This window comes from Sebastes umbrosus, chromosome 22 (assembly GCF_015220745.1).
Source record: "Sebastes umbrosus isolate fSebUmb1 chromosome 22, fSebUmb1.pri, whole genome shotgun sequence".
NCBI lineage: Eukaryota > Metazoa > Chordata > Actinopteri > Perciformes > Sebastidae > Sebastes > Sebastes umbrosus.
The window spans coordinates 22036950-22055984 of record NC_051290.1 but is presented as its reverse complement, the minus strand read 5'-3'; the positions used below and the strand labels follow the sequence as shown (position 1 = coordinate 22055984).

Below are 19035 nucleotides of genomic sequence, written 5' to 3'. Positions count from 1 at the left end.
ATTACAACTGCACATACTGCATTTCGATGTCTGTAAAAACACTTTACAATCATTCAAAACATTGTTGTTCATCATTTAACCCTGGACCACTGGCAGGTAGGTGGGTTTTAAGTGGTTAAGAGATGAACGAGATTTGTTCACAACACAGTTTCACTCGTCATCACTTCTGTTGTATTTCGTTGGTTTCCTGTAAAGTCAGGATGTGGGCTGACTTTCTATAGACAAAAAAAGAAGAAGTAGTCTATGAAGAAGAGACGACATCGAGACAGGATGGAGATCATATCACTCTGCCTGATGCTCTGTGAGAAAACATTTTATACAGTATTGCCTTCTGCTCTATTTCTGCTTGCAGCCTTTTTAACCAATCTTGTCTTTCAAGCATCATTTTATGCACTTGTGATTTGAAGTAGTAGTAGTGTCAAAATATACTTGAAGTATCAAGTCAAAGCACTCATCATGCTGGATATTATTTATTATATTATTGGATTATAATTATTGACGCATTAATGTGTTCATCACTTCAGTGTTGCAGCTGGTAAAGGTGGACCTACTTTTAACTACTTAAATACTTTATCTGCTGGTCTATAGCGTGCCAATTTCCCCTGGGGACCATTAACTTAATATTATAATATTCCATCCTAATTTATTTTTTTATTATATTTTGTATTATTAATCTGAATCTCTAGAAACAAAAGTTATCAAATAAATGTAGTGAAATAAAAAAAATACTATATTTGCTTCTGAAATGTAGTGTAGAAGTATAAAGTAGCAGAAAATTTAAATACTCAGTACAAGTACCTCAAAATATTACTTAAGTTCTTCAGCAAAATAAATTTAATGTAATGTAACAGGCAAGTATGAGAACTGTTGGTGCTTGAAGTGGGGAAAAAAAAGTGTAGGTGTCCCTTATTCACAAGTTGGCGTGTTTATCGTGAGAATGAGCTGTAAGGTCCTGGTGTCACGTTTACTGTTGAAATATGTGGAGGTGAAAAGTCTTTTAGGAGACTTATTAGGGTGCATATAGTAGAGGATCGTCAGCAAACTGTAGCACATGTCCTATTAATTCCAGGAGGCAGACACCCTCCACATTTACACTCTGTGTCTTTATAATCTGCTGCAGTATAACATATTTATCTTACATTAAAATTGCACTCACATTCTGCCTTATATAATATACCAGGCTGTCAATCGATTAAAATATTTAATCGCAATTAATCGCATTGTCCATAGTTTATTGCGCTTTTTTTATCTGTTCAAAATGTACCTTAAAGGGAGATTTGTCAAGTAATTAAAACTCTTATCAACATGGGAGTGGGCAAATATGTTGCTTTATGCAATTGTATGTATATATTTATTATTGGAAATCAATTAACAACACAAAAGAATGACAAATATTGTCCAGAAACCCTCACAGGTACTGCATTTAGCATAAAACAATATGCTCAAATCATAACATGGCAAACTGCAGCCCAACAGAAAACAACAGCTGTCGGTGTGTCAGTGTGCTGACTTGACTATGACTTGCCCCAAACTGCATGTGATTATCATAAAATGGGCATGTCTGTAAAGGGGAGATATTTGAAATTCCAGAAATTAATAAAATGATTTGAGTTGTAAAAATGATACTGACCTTAAACCTCAGGTCTGCGTCAGCTTTAAGTTAAGTCTCAGTGTCCTTTTAATGACCTTTGGGTCTTTTCTACAAGATTACAACTGCACATACTGCATTTCGATGTCTGTAAAAACACTTTACAATCATTCAAAACATTGTTGTTCATCATTTAACCCTGGACCACTGGCAGGTAGGTGGGTTTTAAGTGGTTAAGAGATGAACGAGATTTGTTCACAACACAGTTTCACTCGTCATCACTTCTGTTGTATTTCGTTGGTTTCCTGTAAAGTCAGGATGTGGGCTGACTTTCTATAGACAAAAAAAGAAGAAGTAGTCTATGAAGAAGAGACGACATCGAGACAGGATGGAGATCATATCACTCTGCCTGATGCTCTGTGAGAAAACATTTTATACAGTATTGCCTTCTGCTCTATTTCTGCTTGCAGCCTTTTTAACCAATCTTGTCTTTCAAGCATCATTTTATGCACTTGTGATTTGAAGTAGTAGTAGTGTCAAAATATACTTGAAGTATCAAGTCAAAGCACTCATTATGCTGGATTTCAGGATATTATTTATTATATTATTGGATTATAATTATTGACGCATTAATGTGTTCATCACTTCAGTGTTGCAGCTGGTAAAGGTGGACCTACTTTTAACTACTTAAATACTTTATCTGCTGGTCTATAGCGTGCCAATTTCCCCTGGGGACCATTAACTTAATCTATAATATTCCATCCTAATTTATTTTTTTATTATATTTTGTATTATTAATCTGAATCTCTAGAAACAAAAGTTATCAAATAAATGTAGTGAAATAAAAAAAATACTATATTTGCTTCTGAAATGTAGTGTAGAAGTATAAAGTAGCAGAAAATTTAAATACTCAGTACAAGTACCTCAAAATATTACTTAAGTTCTTCAGCAAAATAAATTTAATGTAATGTAACAGGCAAGTATGAGAACTGTTGGTGCTTGAAGTGGGGAAAAAAAAGTGTAGGTGTCCCTTATTCACAAGTTGGCGTGTTTATCGGCCGGTATCTGCAGTTACTTACGACTTATTCCTGTTCATTCATAATTTCTTGAAGCATGTCATACTGTGTCAGTCATAATCAGCTGTGGTTTTATTGCTATATTATTATACCTGGGCTATGCATCTTTTATAGTAGGCCTATAATACTCCAATAATATTCACACCGGAACATTCTAGGGTTAAAGTGGTGTGTTTGGTGTTAATAGTTAAAGTGCTTTCCTGTGTTATGTGTAGCCGGTAGTATAGTAGGGGATCCTTCAGGTCCCAGTCAGGATGCTCCAGAGACACATTCTGAATTTATACACTGGATAAAAAACACTAGGAGATATTGGGTTTGGGGGTCCTCCCTCAAGAATATTTGAAGATTTTTGACTTAATACTACACATAATTTTGGACCATTATTATTATAATTATTACTAGTTAAATAATTTTATTATCACAGCCTTTGTCTGAACATGTAATTCTTCTGGAAATGTTTGCCCTCTAAAATCATATTCTATAAATCAAAATTAAATAGGGCTGTCAAAGTTAAAACAATATTAACTCATTAACGCAAATTAGTTTTAACGCCACTAATTTCATTAACGCATTAACACAACTTGCGTTATTTTGAGGTTGTAGCAGCTCAATTTTATTTTTATTATAGAAATTAAAACAGCAAAATGTATAAAATGAACAAAATTGTAATGAAGACATTTAGTATAAGTAATGAAAACCATAAAAAAATGACTATATGTAATTTTGTGTACCTGTTTATATGTATTCCATACTCTGATGGTTAAAATTGAAATTGAGGTTGATTTTTTTTTATTTTGGAGAGTCAAAAGTGACTGTAGTTGCAGAAACGCTTATATATCAGGGCTGTAAGAGTTAATGCAATAATAATGCGTTAAAACAAATTTGTTTGAACGCCACTAATTTTTTTAATGCATGAATGCAACTTGAGGTTTTTGTTTGTAGCGAACTCATTTTTAAAGCTAGAACCTAAATCCTGATGAATCCATTGTTACCAACCATGTCATACTAGCTTGTCGTGAAGGAGGTTAAATAACGCTCCAAACTTACGCTAAATTTTGGTGAGGAAAAACTGTCATGTCCATTTTCAAAGGGGTCCATTGACCTCTGACCTCCAGATATGTGAATGTCAATGGGTTCTATGGGTACCCACAAGTCTCCCCTTTACAGACATGCCCACTTTATGATAATCACATGCAGTTTGGGGGCAAGTCATAGTCAAGTCAGCACACTGACACACTGACAGCTGTTGTTGTCTGTTGGGCTGCGGTTTGCCATGTTATGATTTGAGCATATTTTTTTATGCTAAATGCAGTACCTGTGAGGGTTTCTGGACAATATGTGTCATTGTTTTGTGTTGGTAATTGATTTTTAATAATAAATATGTACATACATTTGCAGCATATTTTCCCACTCCCATGTTGATAAGAGTATTAAATACTTGACAAATCTTCCTTTAATGTACATTTTGAACAGATAAAATATGTGTGATTAATTGCGATTAACTATTTTAATTGATTGACAGCCCTACTTTTAAATAATGTTTAATAAATTATATTTGTTCCAGAGTTATGACCAACAGTTCTCTAATTATTTTACAAAAACGACGTGAATGTTGTATTGATAAATTACAGCACCCTCGTTCGAACCCCCTTCCCCTCCTCCCGCGTGCCGTGCGTCAGCGCGTTCAGATGTTCTCTACATTGTTTTTATGTTCATAAAACACTGGCACTGCTCTGTTATGAATTACCATTATGAATCTGCCAGAAAACTTGATATTGAAAGGGCAGAGAACAGTACCGGCAGCTTATGAGAAGTGCCGGTACGCAAGAAAAAGTCACGGTACACCAAGGAGTAAAATGTAGAAGTGGCCACTTCGAGCACTGAATGCTGCTCAAATCACAGTTTGATTAAATAAAGTATATGCTGCATACTTGTGAAACTCACCAACAGAAAAAGCATTTTTAGTGGACTCCAAGTCTTTACATTTCTTCTACTATTTCAGCCACACTGAACATCCGCCCCGACAGATCTCAGTTCTTTTGGTATGACTCCATCACTCTGACCTGTGCAGCGGCGGGAAACACTGGTGGCTGGATATTCAAGAGAAACACCTCCTCTCATACTCGTGAGCTGTGCTCCAGCTGGGGAGTGTCGAACGAGACCTCCTGCACCATCGTGGACACCTATCCATCAGACACTGGAGTGTACTGGTGCGAGTCCAAGTGGGGAGGTTGTAGCAACACCGTCAACATCACCGTGACTGGTAAAACCAAATGCGCATGGAGCTTTAATGAATGGATTTTTTAATGCTGACTTTATGCCGTGCAGGTTTGACAGAAAACATAAAGGTGGAGATTAAAATACGAGTACGTAAGAACAATGACGGCATGGTTTGTTTTTAGGTGGTGTTTTGATCCTGGAGAGCCCTGCACTTCCTGTGACCGAAGGCGATGAAGTAACACTTCTCTGTTCCTGCAAAGAAGACAAGAACAGACAAGCCACGTCTAATTTCTCTGCAAAGTTCTACAAAGATGGTGTTTTCATCGGGACTCAACCTGCAGGAAGCATGAACCTCTTGACGGTGTCAAAGTCCGACGAAGGTTTCTACAAGTGTGAACACCCCACAAAAGGAGAGTCGCCTCAGAGCTGGCTGGCTGTCAGAGGTGACGATGATGTTCTGCACTTTGTGCATACAATGTGTATGTGGAGGCTAGCTTTAGCATTGTACTATGTACATTGTACTAACATGTACTATGACTTTTTTGGATCTTTTTTTCGACATAATATACTATGACTTCTTTTTTCAACATGCTATACTATGACTTTTGTGCATTTTTTTTGGACATACTATACTATGACTTCGTTGCATTTTATTAATACTATACTATGACTTTTTTTCCCTTTTTTTTAACATACTATACTATGTATTTTTTGCATTTTTTTAATACTATACTATGACTTTTTGAATTTTTTAATACTATACTATGACTTTTTTCTTGGACATACTATACTATGACTTTTGCGCATTTTTTTGGGACATACTATACTATGACTTTTTTACATTTTTTTGGACATACTTTACTATGACTTTTTGCATTTTGTTTGGACATACTATACTATGACTTTTGCAAAAAAAATTTACATACTATACCATGACTTTTTTGCATTTTGTTTGGACATACTATACTATGACTTTTGCAAAAAGTTTTTGGACGTACTGTACCAGCAGTAATAGTAGTAGTAATAACATTTCTATAAAGCAGAAAGTCAAAGTTAAACTATTGAGTATAGTTTGCCATTGTACTCAACTTGGCAGCAAATATTTCCTCAAATCAGGAAAGCTCTCAACCACAAAGAGACACGAACCCTCAATCTTCTGATGGCCTTCGTCCATTAGACCACGTGGTCATACAAAGCTCCATCTCTCTTCAGTAGTACGTCTCGCTATTAGCCAGAGGTGTGGACTTGATTCACATGACAACAACTTAAATAATGTTTGAACTACAGCAAGACTGTAATGTCTATTTAACCCTATATACGGTCTATGATTTAACCAATCAAATGCGTTCTGTCTTCGTCAGCTGAGAGAGCTGAGCCGCCTCCTCTCATGTCGGTGCCCAGGCTGGTGTGTAGCGTCCTGCTAATCGTCCTCTACACCATCTTGCTCGTAGTGTGTGTGGATGTACACAGAAGCTGGTATAAAGGTAACAGCTCCATTTTTATTTGACATTACAGTTTTTCTCAATTGTTTACACACAAATACTGGTACTTGACACACAATGACCACAACATGTAACTCATGCACCAACCCCCTGAACCAATTCTGCTAAACTACAAGCACAATTCCTGCTTTACACTCAAATTGCAGTTCTAAAACACACTTTTTTCAAAACACTACACACAATTCTCTGCATTTGGCACAATTTTCATGAAGAAAATCTCGTTTTCACAAGGAACACACTGTCATTCAAAATTCTAAAGTCAATTGCCCTACTATGCACACTGACTCATCACATGGGCAAACACCTGTCACACAGTGTAACAATTAGCAATCAGTTGATGCTTTTCATGGCTGGATTTGACATGCTAAGCGATATTTCCCCCGCTGCTTGGCCAGGGAAAACATTGCTTGTGATGTGGATGAGGTGCTGTGGCCAGACCGAAACAGAAGAGAGGATGCAGCATAGTTTTTTTCCCGTTTTTTTTACTGTAACTATATACAGTAAATTCTTCTGTTGTTTTGTATGTAGACCACTGTATGTGCAACTTTGTGTTGGTTGGGATCTACACTGTGTACATTGTTTTTGTGGGGAAAATAAAATATATTTGTTACCGTGTATTTGTGTGTTCTGAGTATAAAAACAATATTCTAAAATATTTTACAACACACTTATGTATGTACTGTCTGTAGTAAGTGTAACACTGAACAAAAAAAAGGCCTAAGTCATCATGATGAATGGAGAAGAAGTGTTTTCCATTCATCATAGTGTTTTACATTGAGCACATCAGTGTTCAACTGGTTCTTATAAATGTCTATTCATACGATGGTTTGTGTGTGTCATTTGAAAACAAAATACAATTTTGAGAAGACATAACATTGTTTTGAATGTAAAGTTTCATTTTGCAGGAGAATTGAGGGGTTTTGCCCAATGTGTGTGTGTTTTTTGATTTGTGTGTAGAGTTCTGAGAGTATGAGGCATGCTTTCAGAAAATGTGTGTAAACAATTGAGAAAAACTGTAATATAAATGTATTGTCAGTTTTCTTGTATGATACAAACATTTATCTTTTGTATTCAATAAGTATGAACTAAAGTTATGGGAGGATTATGAGACAGTGGGCCCCCAGGGGCACAGACATGCAAAAGGCCCACCACCTCTCCTACATACTGTAGGAGCAAGACACAAAAACTTTATCATGCTTTTGCCTCTTTTTGTTGTTGTTTTGTGTCTCTTTGTAGTCATTATGTGGTCATTTTGTGGTCATTTTGTGTCTTTTTGTGGTCAGTGTATGTCTCTTTGTGGTAATTTTGAGTCTCTGTGGTCAGTTTGTGTCTCTTTGTAGTTTTTACTTATCTCTGTGGTTTTGTGGTAATTTTGAGTCTCTTTGTGGTAATTTTTAGTCTCTTTGTGGTCAGTTTGTGTCTCTTTGTAGTTGCTTTGTGTCTCTTAAGCCCTTTTCCCACTGGACAAAAAACCCACTAACACCTAGTAACATCTGGCTTTTGTCTTTAGTGGGAAGAGTTTACAATCGGCGTTGATTTCTGGGACAAATGACTCCGTCTGTCTCCATCCAAGCAGCGCTCGAACATCCTTCCAAATTAGTCAGCACATCCCAGTAATCTCTTACTAGGCATGTTGTGTAGTTTTTTATGGTCGTAGGAACTTCCCCTGCCTACATTTCTGACTTGCCACCAACCAAACTCTGTACAATTTTCTGACTATTTAATCAATCACAAAATCTAATTCTTTCATTAGCCGTTCAACTACATTTTCTGTAAACTTTATCACCCTACACACTGGTCTAAATGTTAACTGTGTCTAACAAGCCTGCCCTTAGGCCCTGGATGCTTACATGGATTTAGATTCTTGGAGATTTATTGATTATTAATTAGACGATGGCTCCTCTGAAAGGCTCTCTGTTCTCTTCCTGCAGCTCGAGCTGAAGCAAAGGAAAGAGCTGGTGGTCGTCCTTCACCACGGAGATGAGTCTTGTTTTATTGCTGCGATAAAGAAGAAAAGGAGCAGCTATACTGTACATTTATACTTTATGTATCTTAACTTTTAAAATTTGTATCTTTTTTTAAATAGACTTTCTTACACTGTGTTAAAAATACAAGATAAAGCAAAAAAACAACAGATTTCTGTAATTAAGTGTCCGTTGGTTGTATGCAGAGCTGATATCTCCACGTCATTTGTGTCATTTTATTCTTAGCGACAGAAAAAATGCAGAGAAGCTGAACATTTTCAAGTTGACATTTTTCAGCTTGTCAAATGTTAACCATCATACATTCGCGCTCCAGCCTCGGTCTGGGTCTCATTCACATGAACGGAGGAAGGGAAATAACTCTAGATTCGGCTATTAGTGTGTTTTACAACTTTTAGGACCTAATGATTTAAATAAGGACTAATAGAGTGTTCATACTGGGGAGTTGATTCACCTAAAAAAAATAATGATCCGCTGAGTTACAGATGTCTTTTTCCTAATGTAAGTTTATGGGAAAAAATATTTTTGGGTCCAATGGCATCACGTGACGGACAAGGAAGTTGTAGTACCGCCGTTTGGCTGCTACGAATGTTGGGATCAACGACCGGCGCTCTTCCTGGAGGCTTGGACTTCACCAGCTGCCCTTACTGACGGCATGCAACGCCGTTCACGTTCCAATCTAGGTTCTGTGCGACTACTGTTACAAACATTTACTGTAAACTGCTCAAACTAAGATAGATATTTAATGTATTCTACTTTATAGTCATACAAACGTTATCAACTTAAAGTAAATAGATTGTATTTAGGATCAAATGTGTAGTCTAGAAAACGGTAGACATGTTCATTTGATTGTTAAGTGTTGTATATTTATAGGCCTACAAATAACATGTACACATGTCTCAACCCCATAATTTATTATATCTTCAACTGCGCAATACTGATTTAACAGTACCCTACAATACCCAAACCCTACATCTGTGCAATAATCTGGTTTACGCCGGCATTAACACTGCACGTATTTATACATTTAAGCAAATATTCTTATATTACTACACACTTAATGATGGATCCTATTTTTCAGCGTTATTTGCACTGTTGTTATACATATTTCTTATTGACATTTTCTTATAATATCTCTAGGCTATGTTCATATACATATTTCTGTTCTAAAATGGGAGCAAAACATCTCTCAATTTCCCCAATAAAGTACTTCTGATTCTGATATTTATTTATAGTTTCCTTGCTGGAGAAAGGGAAGTTGGTCCCAAAGCTAGCTGCTGTATTGATACCCTCCACTTTAAAGAGGGAGCTTCACTGAGCTGTGAGTGTGACTACAAACAGAGTTCATTCCACCGTTTTGAATAAGTTGTAGTTGTCGCAGAGCTTTCTTTCAAGGTCTTGCTTTAAAGTGGCATTAGGCAGTATATTTTTGGCATCATTGGGCAAAAATTCCATAATAACCTTTCAGCATATTGTAATTCAAGTGTTCTGAGTGAAAACTAGACTTCTGCTCCTCATCAAGGCTCTGTTTTAGGCTTTAGAACATCTAGTCCGTGACGGGAGATTTTGACCAATCACAGGTCATTTCATTGAGAGAGAGCGTTCCTATTGGCTGTGCTCCGGTCATGTGACCGTCCCTTCACCAGATTTCACAATGGCGGCAGCGTCACAAACTTTCTAATTTTACAGCTAAACCGTGCACCACAAGATGATTCTTGTTTCTAGATGACAGCGTTGGTTTTCAACACTTACATTGCTGGTGTTGTAGAAGAACCCCCCCCCCCCAACCCCCTTCTCCCTCATCTGTCTGTGCAGCATGTTTCACTTGTCTTGAAAACAATTCTCTGAATCAATGCTGGATCTGACTTCTAAGCATGTACTTTCATTTCTCTTAAATAGAGCTGCCGCAGTTTGTTCGGTGGAATTTTCCACTTTCAATGGTTATTCTGGTAAGGAGTTTTAGTCTGAACTGTGTGAACCAGGTCTGCGTTGACTTTTTTTCATGACCTTAAAAACTGGTCATCTTGTTAAAGAGGAACAAGAGGTTTCTGTGAAAGAGCTGCTTTTCAGAAATTCACAAGACATATTTACCTCAATATCCTTTAAGGGATAATATCAGCAGTTTTTGCATGTCTTTTTTTAACTGGTTTCAGTTCCAGTAAATCACAGACTTTAAAGGGCCAGTCTGTAACATTTCAGGGGATCTATTAGCAGAAATGGAATTTCATATTCATAACAATGTTTTCATTAGTGAATAATCACCTGAAACTAAGAATCATGTTTTTGTTATCTTAGAATGAGCCCTTCATATCTACATAGGGAGGGGGGTCCTCTTCATGGAGTCCTCCATGTTTCTACAGTAGCCCAGAACGGACAAACCAAACTCTGACTCCAGAGAGAGACTTTCAGGTTTTTACGTTACCTGAAGGCCACCGTAGTTCTCCGACACGCTTCTGAAACTGCGGAAAGTGATCCTCAGAGTGATAACCGTGGTGCCCCCAGCCGCCGTCTGACTTTTGTTGCTTCTTAAGTAGTGTTATTATGGTATGGATGACCTCTGAGCGAGGTGAACAGTGTTACCGTGGTTTTACGTGGTCTACTTTGGATCAGTTTAGAGGTCCTTGATGTGGAAAAGTTTGGGAACCACTGCTTTAGATTATATAACTTTGTGGAACTAATTGGTTACTGTACATGTAATCTACTTCCAATTGTTACAGCTTGAGAGCATAACTGGCAACAAGAACATGGAGCCAGCATCCAGAAACCAGATCTACAACTACCAGGCTGGGAATACTGACTACACCAAACAAGGGTTTGACAGAGGGCATTTATTTCCATGCACGTACGGATCGACTGAAAATGATAAGAAATCTACTTTCACCCTGACCAACATTGTTCCACAAGTAGGTTCATTCAACCAGAGAAGCTGGAGAAGAATGGAGAACTGCATCAAATGTGTTCTGGATGAATATTGCATCAACAGCAATGGTATTGCAGAAGGGTTTTTGGTGATTGGAGCGCAGCCCGGCACCAACTTAATGAAAAACAAGGTTAATATTCCTTCCATGCTCTGGTCAGCATTCTGCTGCTACAGTCACAGAGAGGGGACGTGGCTGGCAAGTGCACACTGGGGCAAAAATGTCCCAGATACTTCAAAAGATACACATCTGCAGACTACGACTTTGGCAGAGCTCCATAATGAACTCATAAAACAGAACTCTGTATTCGACGTGTTTCCAGGAACAGATTGTCCTCTCTACACAACTGTCACTCATTTATACCCAACACTTAAAAAACAAAATTGTGAATGCCCACCAACCATCTCAACATCCTCCGCATCTCCTTCAACCTCCTCTGCACCTCCAGTTTCAACATCTGTGCCCCTCACTACCACATATGACCCACTTTCTACCACATCTACCCCTCTTACAACCACATCTGGCTCTCTAAGTACCACATCTCAGCCACCCAGTACCACATCTGGCCCACTATCTACCACATGTGGCTCTCTTAGTACCACATCTGTCCCTCTTATTACCACATCTGGCCCTGTTACTACCACATCTACACCTCTTAGTACCACATCTGATCTTTTTACCACCACACCTGGCACTTCAACATCTGGCCCTTTTATTACCACATCTGACCCACTTTCTACCACATCTGGCTCTCTTAGTACCACATCTGGTCTATTTACCACCACAACTGGCACTTCAACATCTGGCCCTTTTACCACTACAACTGTCCCACTTTTTACCACATCTGGCACTGCTACAACCACATCTACCCCTCTTAGTACCACATCTGGCCCTGTTACTACCACATCTGCACCTCTTAGTACCACATCTGGTCATGCTACTACCACACCTGTCCCTCTTAGTACCACATCTGCTCTTTTTACCACCACATCTGGCACTTCAAAATCTGGCCCTTATACTACCACATCTGTCCCAATTTCTACCACATCTGGCCCTGCTACTACCACATCTATCCCTCTTAGTACCACATCTGGTCTTTTGACCACCACACCTGGGACTTCAATAGCTGCTCCTATCATTACCACATCTGTCCCACTTTCTACCACATCTGCCCCTCTTAGTACCACATCTGGTCTTTTTACCACCACACCTAGTACTTCAACAGCAGACCCTTTTACTACCACATCTGGCCCACTTTCTACCAGATCTGTCCCCCTTAGTACAACATCTGGTCGTTTTACAACCACACCTGGTACTTCAACATCTGGCCCTTTTACAACTACATCTGTCCCACTTTCTACCACATCTGGCCCTGCTACCACATCTGCCCCTCTTAGTACCACATCTGGCCCTGTAACAACTACATCTGCTACTATCACTACCACATCTGGCCCACTTTCTACTACATCTACCCCTCTTACTACCACATCTGGCTCTCTTAGTACCACATCTTGTCTTTTTACCACCACACCTGGCGCTTCGACATCTGGCCCTTTAACTACCACATCTGACCCTGCTACAACTACATCTGTTCCTATCACTACCACATCTGTCACTTTTTCTACCACATCTGCCCCTTTTAGTACCACATCTGGCCCTGCTACTACCACATCTGCCCCTCTTAGTACCACATCTGGCCTTTTTACCACCACGCCTGCCACTTCAACAGCTGACCCTTTTACTACCACGTCTGTCCCACTTTCTACCACATCTGGCCCTGCTACTACCACATCTGCCCCTCTTAGTACCACATCTGGACCTGCTACTACCACATCTGCCCCTCTGAGTACCACATCTGGTCTTTTTACCACCACGTCTTCCACTCCCAGTACATCTGCCCCTCCCACAACTACAACTGTCTATGGTACTACTCCCTCAACTACTGCTACTACCACTTTGAGCACTACTCCACCTACAACTGCAGAAACACCAACAACTACTATACTACTAACAACCAATCTCCCTCTGACCACAACATCTGTCGTATCAACTCCCACTGCAACACATCCAACCACGATTTTTCCTACAACTACTAAACCCCAAACTACTACCATTCCACCAACAACTACAGTCCCCACAACAACCACCAAAACTACAAGTGCTATAACAACTACTTCCACTACAACAACCATAACAACAACAACAACCACAACCACAACCACAACCACCACCACAAAGAAGAAAGATGAGGATAAAGACAAAAACGAAAGTGACCAGGGGAATGAAGGAAGACCAGATGGAGATCTAGTACCATCATTACCTATTCCAGGCAGCGGTTCGTTTCTCGGGGGTCTAGGAGCTGGTTTAACAGGATTATTTACTGGAACTGGTGGTGCACTTTCAGGAATGGTACCATTTTTTGCAGCACTGGGGGGAACAGGAATTATCCCTTCAATCAATCTACCTCCTGTCAACATTGCTCCTACTCCTCATCCAAACAACGAACACCCTATTTCCACTGCTGCTCCTAAAACTACCACAACTCTTACGTCTGTTATAACTCCTGTAATTCCACCTAAGGTTATTGCTACTGTTGCTGCTGCCACCTCCACAGGTCCTCCAGACAGTAAGTCTGTTGAACCAACAAGTCCTCACAAAACTACTACCATTCCAGAAAAGGCCATTACTATTCATCCAGCAAGTACTACCCAACAATCATCTACCATTGCATTGACTCTTCCAACAACTACAATGCCCCAAACAACATCTGCAAACTCTGCTGTGGCTGTTACATTAACCCCGTCTGTCGTTGCAGCCACAGCTATGACTCAAACAGCAGACGAAAGCACTTCTACCAAACCTTCGCCAGCTACTACAGTTTCTGCTATGCCTCAAACTGCCACCACCACTTTCAGTGGCATTACTGTCACTTCAAACTCAACTGATCCTCAGCTTACATTACCACCAGCTACTGCTAACCTAGCAAAGATGACTACTGAGCCATCAACCTCTCCAACATCTCCGAATAGTTTGCCTGTTTCTTCAAGCATTTTTTCTCCTAATCAAACTGGCACAGCTGCCTTTCCAACCACGAATACTTCTCATCCAACATTCAGTGTTTCTCAGTCAAACTCCACTAGTCCTTCAACTTCAATAGCTCATCACATCGTCTCCACTCATAGTCCGCCTTCCCCTTCAGCTCCTCCTCAAACCTCGAGCCCTCCAGCTGTGTTTAACCCTCCTTTTCCTCTTTCAAATTCCTCCATCCTGTGTCCCACACAAATATCTATCTCTCACTATTACCAGAATGTCCTTGCCTACTACCAAGTGTTATACCAACACCAGAATAACAACTAGCCGGTGTTTTGTCCTCTAGTGTTCATACTCGGCTTTACATCTCAAGCAAGCAATGATGGTACTAACTCTCAGTTGAACATGTGGCATCTATTCTTATAAAATGAATCCAGGCATGGATATAAATTCAAATACTAATAAGAAAATTCAAAATACATCTCTTTACTAATAAAAATGGTTGTGTATTCAGCAAAAATATGACTTTGTATAACAAAACAAAAACAAACCCTACCCTACTTTATACAGAGCTGTTTTTTAATTGAGCGTCCTATATAGCTTCAGATAGTGGACATGGTCTAATTAGATGATTTAATTTTCCTCTTCAGTGTGTTTTTGAATGCATTTCTTTGTGTTATGTGCAGCATTTTGAATTGTCTTTGTGCTGGAAATGTGCTATGCAAATATACTTGCCTTGCCTGTAACACTTCGAACTTGTCTGCCAAGAATAAATGCTCAAATAAATCCATTAGAAATTGCATACAAGCTGTAACTCTGCCTCCAGAAAAATTCTTTTGGGCTTCGCTTTATGGAGACATTAATTGTCAAAAAATGTGGCTAGTTGGGGACAGATTTTGTCTTAGTAATAAAGTAAAAGAAGTTTCCTTTAAAATTTTGCATCAAGTATATCCAGCAAAAAGCACATTGGAGAGATTTAGAATAGAAATTGAATATTCTTACACTTTCTGTGAACTAGAAGAAGAAACAATCTGTCATTTGTTGTATCCATATACCAGAATATTTTGGGTGGATGTTCAACATTATTTAAGAAGGGAAACTGGACAAACAATTCAATTTTAGGATAAAGGCATTCATGTTTTGAAGGTAATGAGATAGAAAAATATATTATTTTCCATGTGCAGTTAATTTTAATTTTGGGAAAATTCCACATTCACAAGAAGAGATGGGCGGACTCCAAACCATACTTTGAACATTTTTATCAAGAACTGCGTCAATAAAAATGTATATAAATTCCGAATAAATTATCATCGGTCCATAAGAAATTTATCAAACACATACTGTAATTCATTTTAACTAATATTTTTTTATTAATACTAATAATTAATTCATCAATTAATTACATTATATAATGTGTGTGTGTGTGTGTGTGTGTGTGTATATATATATACACATAAGTATAAATATATATATATATTATATGTATACATATGTACTGTATATGTGTGTATATGTATATATATTGTATATGTGTGTGTGTATATGTATTGTTTTAATTATTATTTTTCGACTCATTTTACTTTGTATATGTAACCCTGGTATGAGCAGTTTTGTATGTACATACCGTTAATGTTCTTATGTTTTCTTAAATTAAAAAAAGGAGGAAAATAAACAAACAAGAACGTCGGACTCGTCAGTCTGGACTCGTTCGAACTCGCAGTACGCATGAGACGGTAATACCGGAAGTGAATTAAATAGCAAGATTTTGGCGAAATTGCATTTGTTCTTGAAGTAGTGAGCATACGATCGGATAAATAAGACGTGGAGTATACTGCACGACTTGTGTGAGAGTTTGTAAACAGATGTTTTGATGTAGATTTGCTGGTGTTAAACGTTTCTGGATTCTTCGTTCCCACTTGAGAGAAAAACAAAGTTTTCTTCAAGAATTCAAGGTGACACGGGGTGCGTAATTAATGTATAAATGGTGAAGTGTCCCTTAAAGCAGGTGCTTTAGACTTTGTCCTCCTTTTGCTCCCAAAACCTGCCTTTAGTTCACAACACAAAATACTACAACTGAATTGTAAACACTACTGATGTTTGTTACATATTTTAGCAGCAGACATCTTGAATTACTTTATCTCTAGATCAGAGTTGGACATTTGTTTCTGCATGAAATGAAAGTGGTTTAGAACAAAACGTCCACTAGATGGCGGAAGCGTCTCTCATTTGAGGATGACTCCTCAGACTCTGTCCAGATGTGATGTGAGAGCTCTGCAGAGCTGAAAAATCATTTATCATCATTTATTCACTGTGAAGTGAGGTTGTGTAGGTCCTCTAATCAGAGTTGCTGCTAAAGTGTTGATTTTTCATCACCACGCAATAACAATATCCCCAGTTGTGGAAGAAGTGCTATGATCTTTTACTTAAGTGAAAGGAGAAGTAATACAGTGTGGAAATACTCTGTTACAAGTAAAAGTCCTGCATTCAAAATCTTACTCAAGTAAAAGTACAAAAGTATCAGCATCAATATATACTTGAGGTACAAAAAGTACTCATTTTGCAGATTCACTCATTTCATAACCACATCACATCAAATGTATTACACACGTAGGCAAAATTGTTGGTACCCTTCCGTTAAAGAAAGAAAAACCCTTAATGGTCACTGAAATAATTTGAAACTGACAAAAGTAATAATAAATAAAAATTTACTGAAAATTATCTAATGAAAATCAGTCATTGCTTTTGAATTATGGTTCAGCAGAATCATTTTAAAAAACAAACTAATGAAACTGGCCTGGACAAAAATGATGGTACCCTTAACTTAATATTTTGTTGCACAACCTTTTGAGGCAATCACTGCAATCAAGTGATGTCTGTAACTCTCAATGAGACTTCTGCACCTGTCGACAGGTATTTTGGCCCACTCCTTGTGAGCAAACTGCTCCAGCTGTCTCAGGTTTGAAGGGTGCCTTCTCCAGACTGCATGTTTCAGCTCCTTCCACAGATGTTCAATAGGATTTAGATCAGGGTTCGTAGAAGGCCACTTCAGAATAGTCCAATATTTTGTTCTTAGCCATTCTTCGGTGTTTTTAGCTGTGTTTTGGGTCATTATCCTGTTTGAGGACCCATGACCTGCAACTGAGACCAAGCTTTCTGACACTGGGCAGCACATTTCGCTCCAGAATGCCTTGATTGTCTTGAGATTTCATTGCACCCTGCACAGATTCAAGACACCCTGTGCCAGATGCAGCAAAGCAGCCCCATAACATAACCGAGCCTCCTCCATGTTTCACATTAGGTACAGTGTTCTTTTCTTTGTATGCTTCATTTTTGCGTCTGTGAACATAGAGCTGATGTGACTTGCCAAAAAGCTCCAGTTTTGTCTCATCTGTCCAAAGGACATTCTCCCAGAAGCTTTGTGGCTTGTCAATATGCATTTTGGCAAATTCCAGTCTCACTTTTTTAATTTTTTTGTGTCTTCCTGGGTCGTCTTCCATTAAGTCCACTTTGGCTTAAACAGCGACGGATGGTGCGATCTGACACTGATGTACCTTGACCTTGGAGTTCACCTCTAATCTCTTTGGAAGTTGTTCTGGGCTCTTTGCTTACCATTCGTATTATCCGTCTCTTCAATTTGTCATCAATTTTCGTCTTGCGGCCACGTCCAGGGAGGTTGGCTACAGTCCTGTGGACCTTAAACTTCTGAATAATATGTGCAACTGTAGTCACAGGAACATCAAGCTGCTTGGAGATGGTCTTATAGCCTTTACCTTTAACATGCTTTTCTATAATGTTCTTTCTAATCTCCTGAGACAACACTCTCCTTAGCTTTCTGTGGTCCATGTTCAGTGTGGTACACACCATGATACCAAACAGCACAGTGACTACTTTTCATCCTTTAAATAGGCAGACTGACTGATTACAAGTTTGAAGATACCTGTGATGCTATTTACAGGACACACCTTAGTTTAACATGTCCCTATGGTCAAATTATTTTCAATCTTTTCTAGGGGTACCATCATTTTTGTCCAGGCCAGTTTCATTAGTTTGTTTTTTAAAATGATTCTGTTGAACCAAAATTCAAAAACAATGTCTGATTTTCATTAGTTAATTTTCAGTAATTTTTTATTTATTATTACTTTTGTCAGTTTCAAGTTATTTCAGTGACCATTTGAGGTTTTTATTTCTTTAACGGAAGGGTACCAACAATTTTGCCTACGTGTGTAAATGAGTGGATTACAATTAGTAATGCATTAATGTGTACATTACTTTGATGTTGCAACTGGTAAATGTGGAGCTAATTTCCATAACACAAACCAACAAACCAACGCCGGTGAAAACATAACCTCCTTCCTACGCCTTTGGCCTTGGCGGAGATAGAAATAGTTTCTGCCATTTTCCTGAGTTGCAACTGTGCAACTCTTCTTCATATCCAAACACAGATGGTAGCTAGAAATGACACATCTTATTGCTAAATTAGTACAATGTGAAGCACAATTTGAAAATGTATTATATTATCATATGAGTTACATTTGTTTATATTGATGTTTCTTCCAATATACAATTTCAATATCATACAAAAGTTGTGAACGTTTTGCTTGTGTTTTACAAAATAGAGCAAGGACGTGCCGTTTTCAACAACCTGGATTTAGAAATACAATCACAACTTGGTAAACTGATTAAAATGTGTTTTTACTTTGCAACAGATGTTCAGAAGAG

The 19035-nt window shown here is 38.3% G+C and overlaps 2 protein-coding genes across 4 annotated transcripts; both read left to right on the top strand.

The window, feature by feature from the left end:
* The first annotated feature begins 255 nt into the window (after nucleotides 1–255).
* Nucleotides 256–8683, top strand: LOC119482073. 3 transcript variants are annotated; one of them, XM_037759477.1, is made up of 5 exons: nucleotides 256–301; nucleotides 4736–4927; nucleotides 5067–5327; nucleotides 6246–6368; nucleotides 8318–8683. In XM_037759477.1, exons 1-5 carry the CDS (start codon nucleotides 271–273, stop codon nucleotides 8368–8370), a joined length of 660 nt encoding a protein of 219 aa, XP_037615405.1. In that variant the 5' UTR covers nucleotides 256–270; the 3' UTR covers nucleotides 8371–8683. The 3 variants fall into 3 exon arrangements, with proteins under 3 accessions (XP_037615405.1, XP_037615403.1, XP_037615404.1); XM_037759475.1 differs by lacking the exon at nucleotides 256–301 and adding an exon at nucleotides 1908–2007 and having other exon boundaries at nucleotides 4667–4927; XM_037759476.1 differs by lacking the exons at nucleotides 256–301; nucleotides 8318–8683 and adding exons at nucleotides 1908–2007; nucleotides 7897–8302 and having other exon boundaries at nucleotides 4667–4927.
* Nucleotides 8684–11112: 2429 nt separating this feature from the next.
* LOC119482182 (mucin-2-like) lies at nucleotides 11113–15058 on the top strand. Its single transcript, XM_037759606.1, has 2 exons — nucleotides 11113–11180; nucleotides 12369–15058. Exons 1-2 carry the CDS (start codon nucleotides 11113–11115, stop codon nucleotides 14641–14643), a joined length of 2343 nt encoding a protein of 780 aa, XP_037615534.1. The 3' UTR covers nucleotides 14644–15058.
* Nucleotides 15059–19035: the final 3977 nt, after the last annotated feature.

Excerpts from the sequence above, each read along its gene's own strand:
- LOC119482182 (XM_037759606.1), top strand. The coding sequence starts at position 11,113 with ATGGAGCCAGCATCCAGAAACCAGATCTACAACTACCAGGCTGGGAAT. Across the intron at positions 11,181-12,368 it reads ACTGACTACACCAAACAAGG|TACCACATCTGGTCTTTTGA; the intron begins GTTTGACAGAGG and ends TATCCCTCTTAG.
- LOC119482073 (XM_037759475.1), top strand. The coding sequence starts at position 1,950 with ATGAAGAAGAGACGACATCGAGACAGGATGGAGATCATATCACTCTGC. Across the intron at positions 2,008-4,666 it reads ATCACTCTGCCTGATGCTCT|CCACACTGAACATCCGCCCC; the intron begins GTGAGAAAACAT and ends CTACTATTTCAG. Across the intron at positions 6,369-8,317 it reads ACACAGAAGCTGGTATAAAG|CTCGAGCTGAAGCAAAGGAA; the intron begins GTAACAGCTCCA and ends CTCTTCCTGCAG.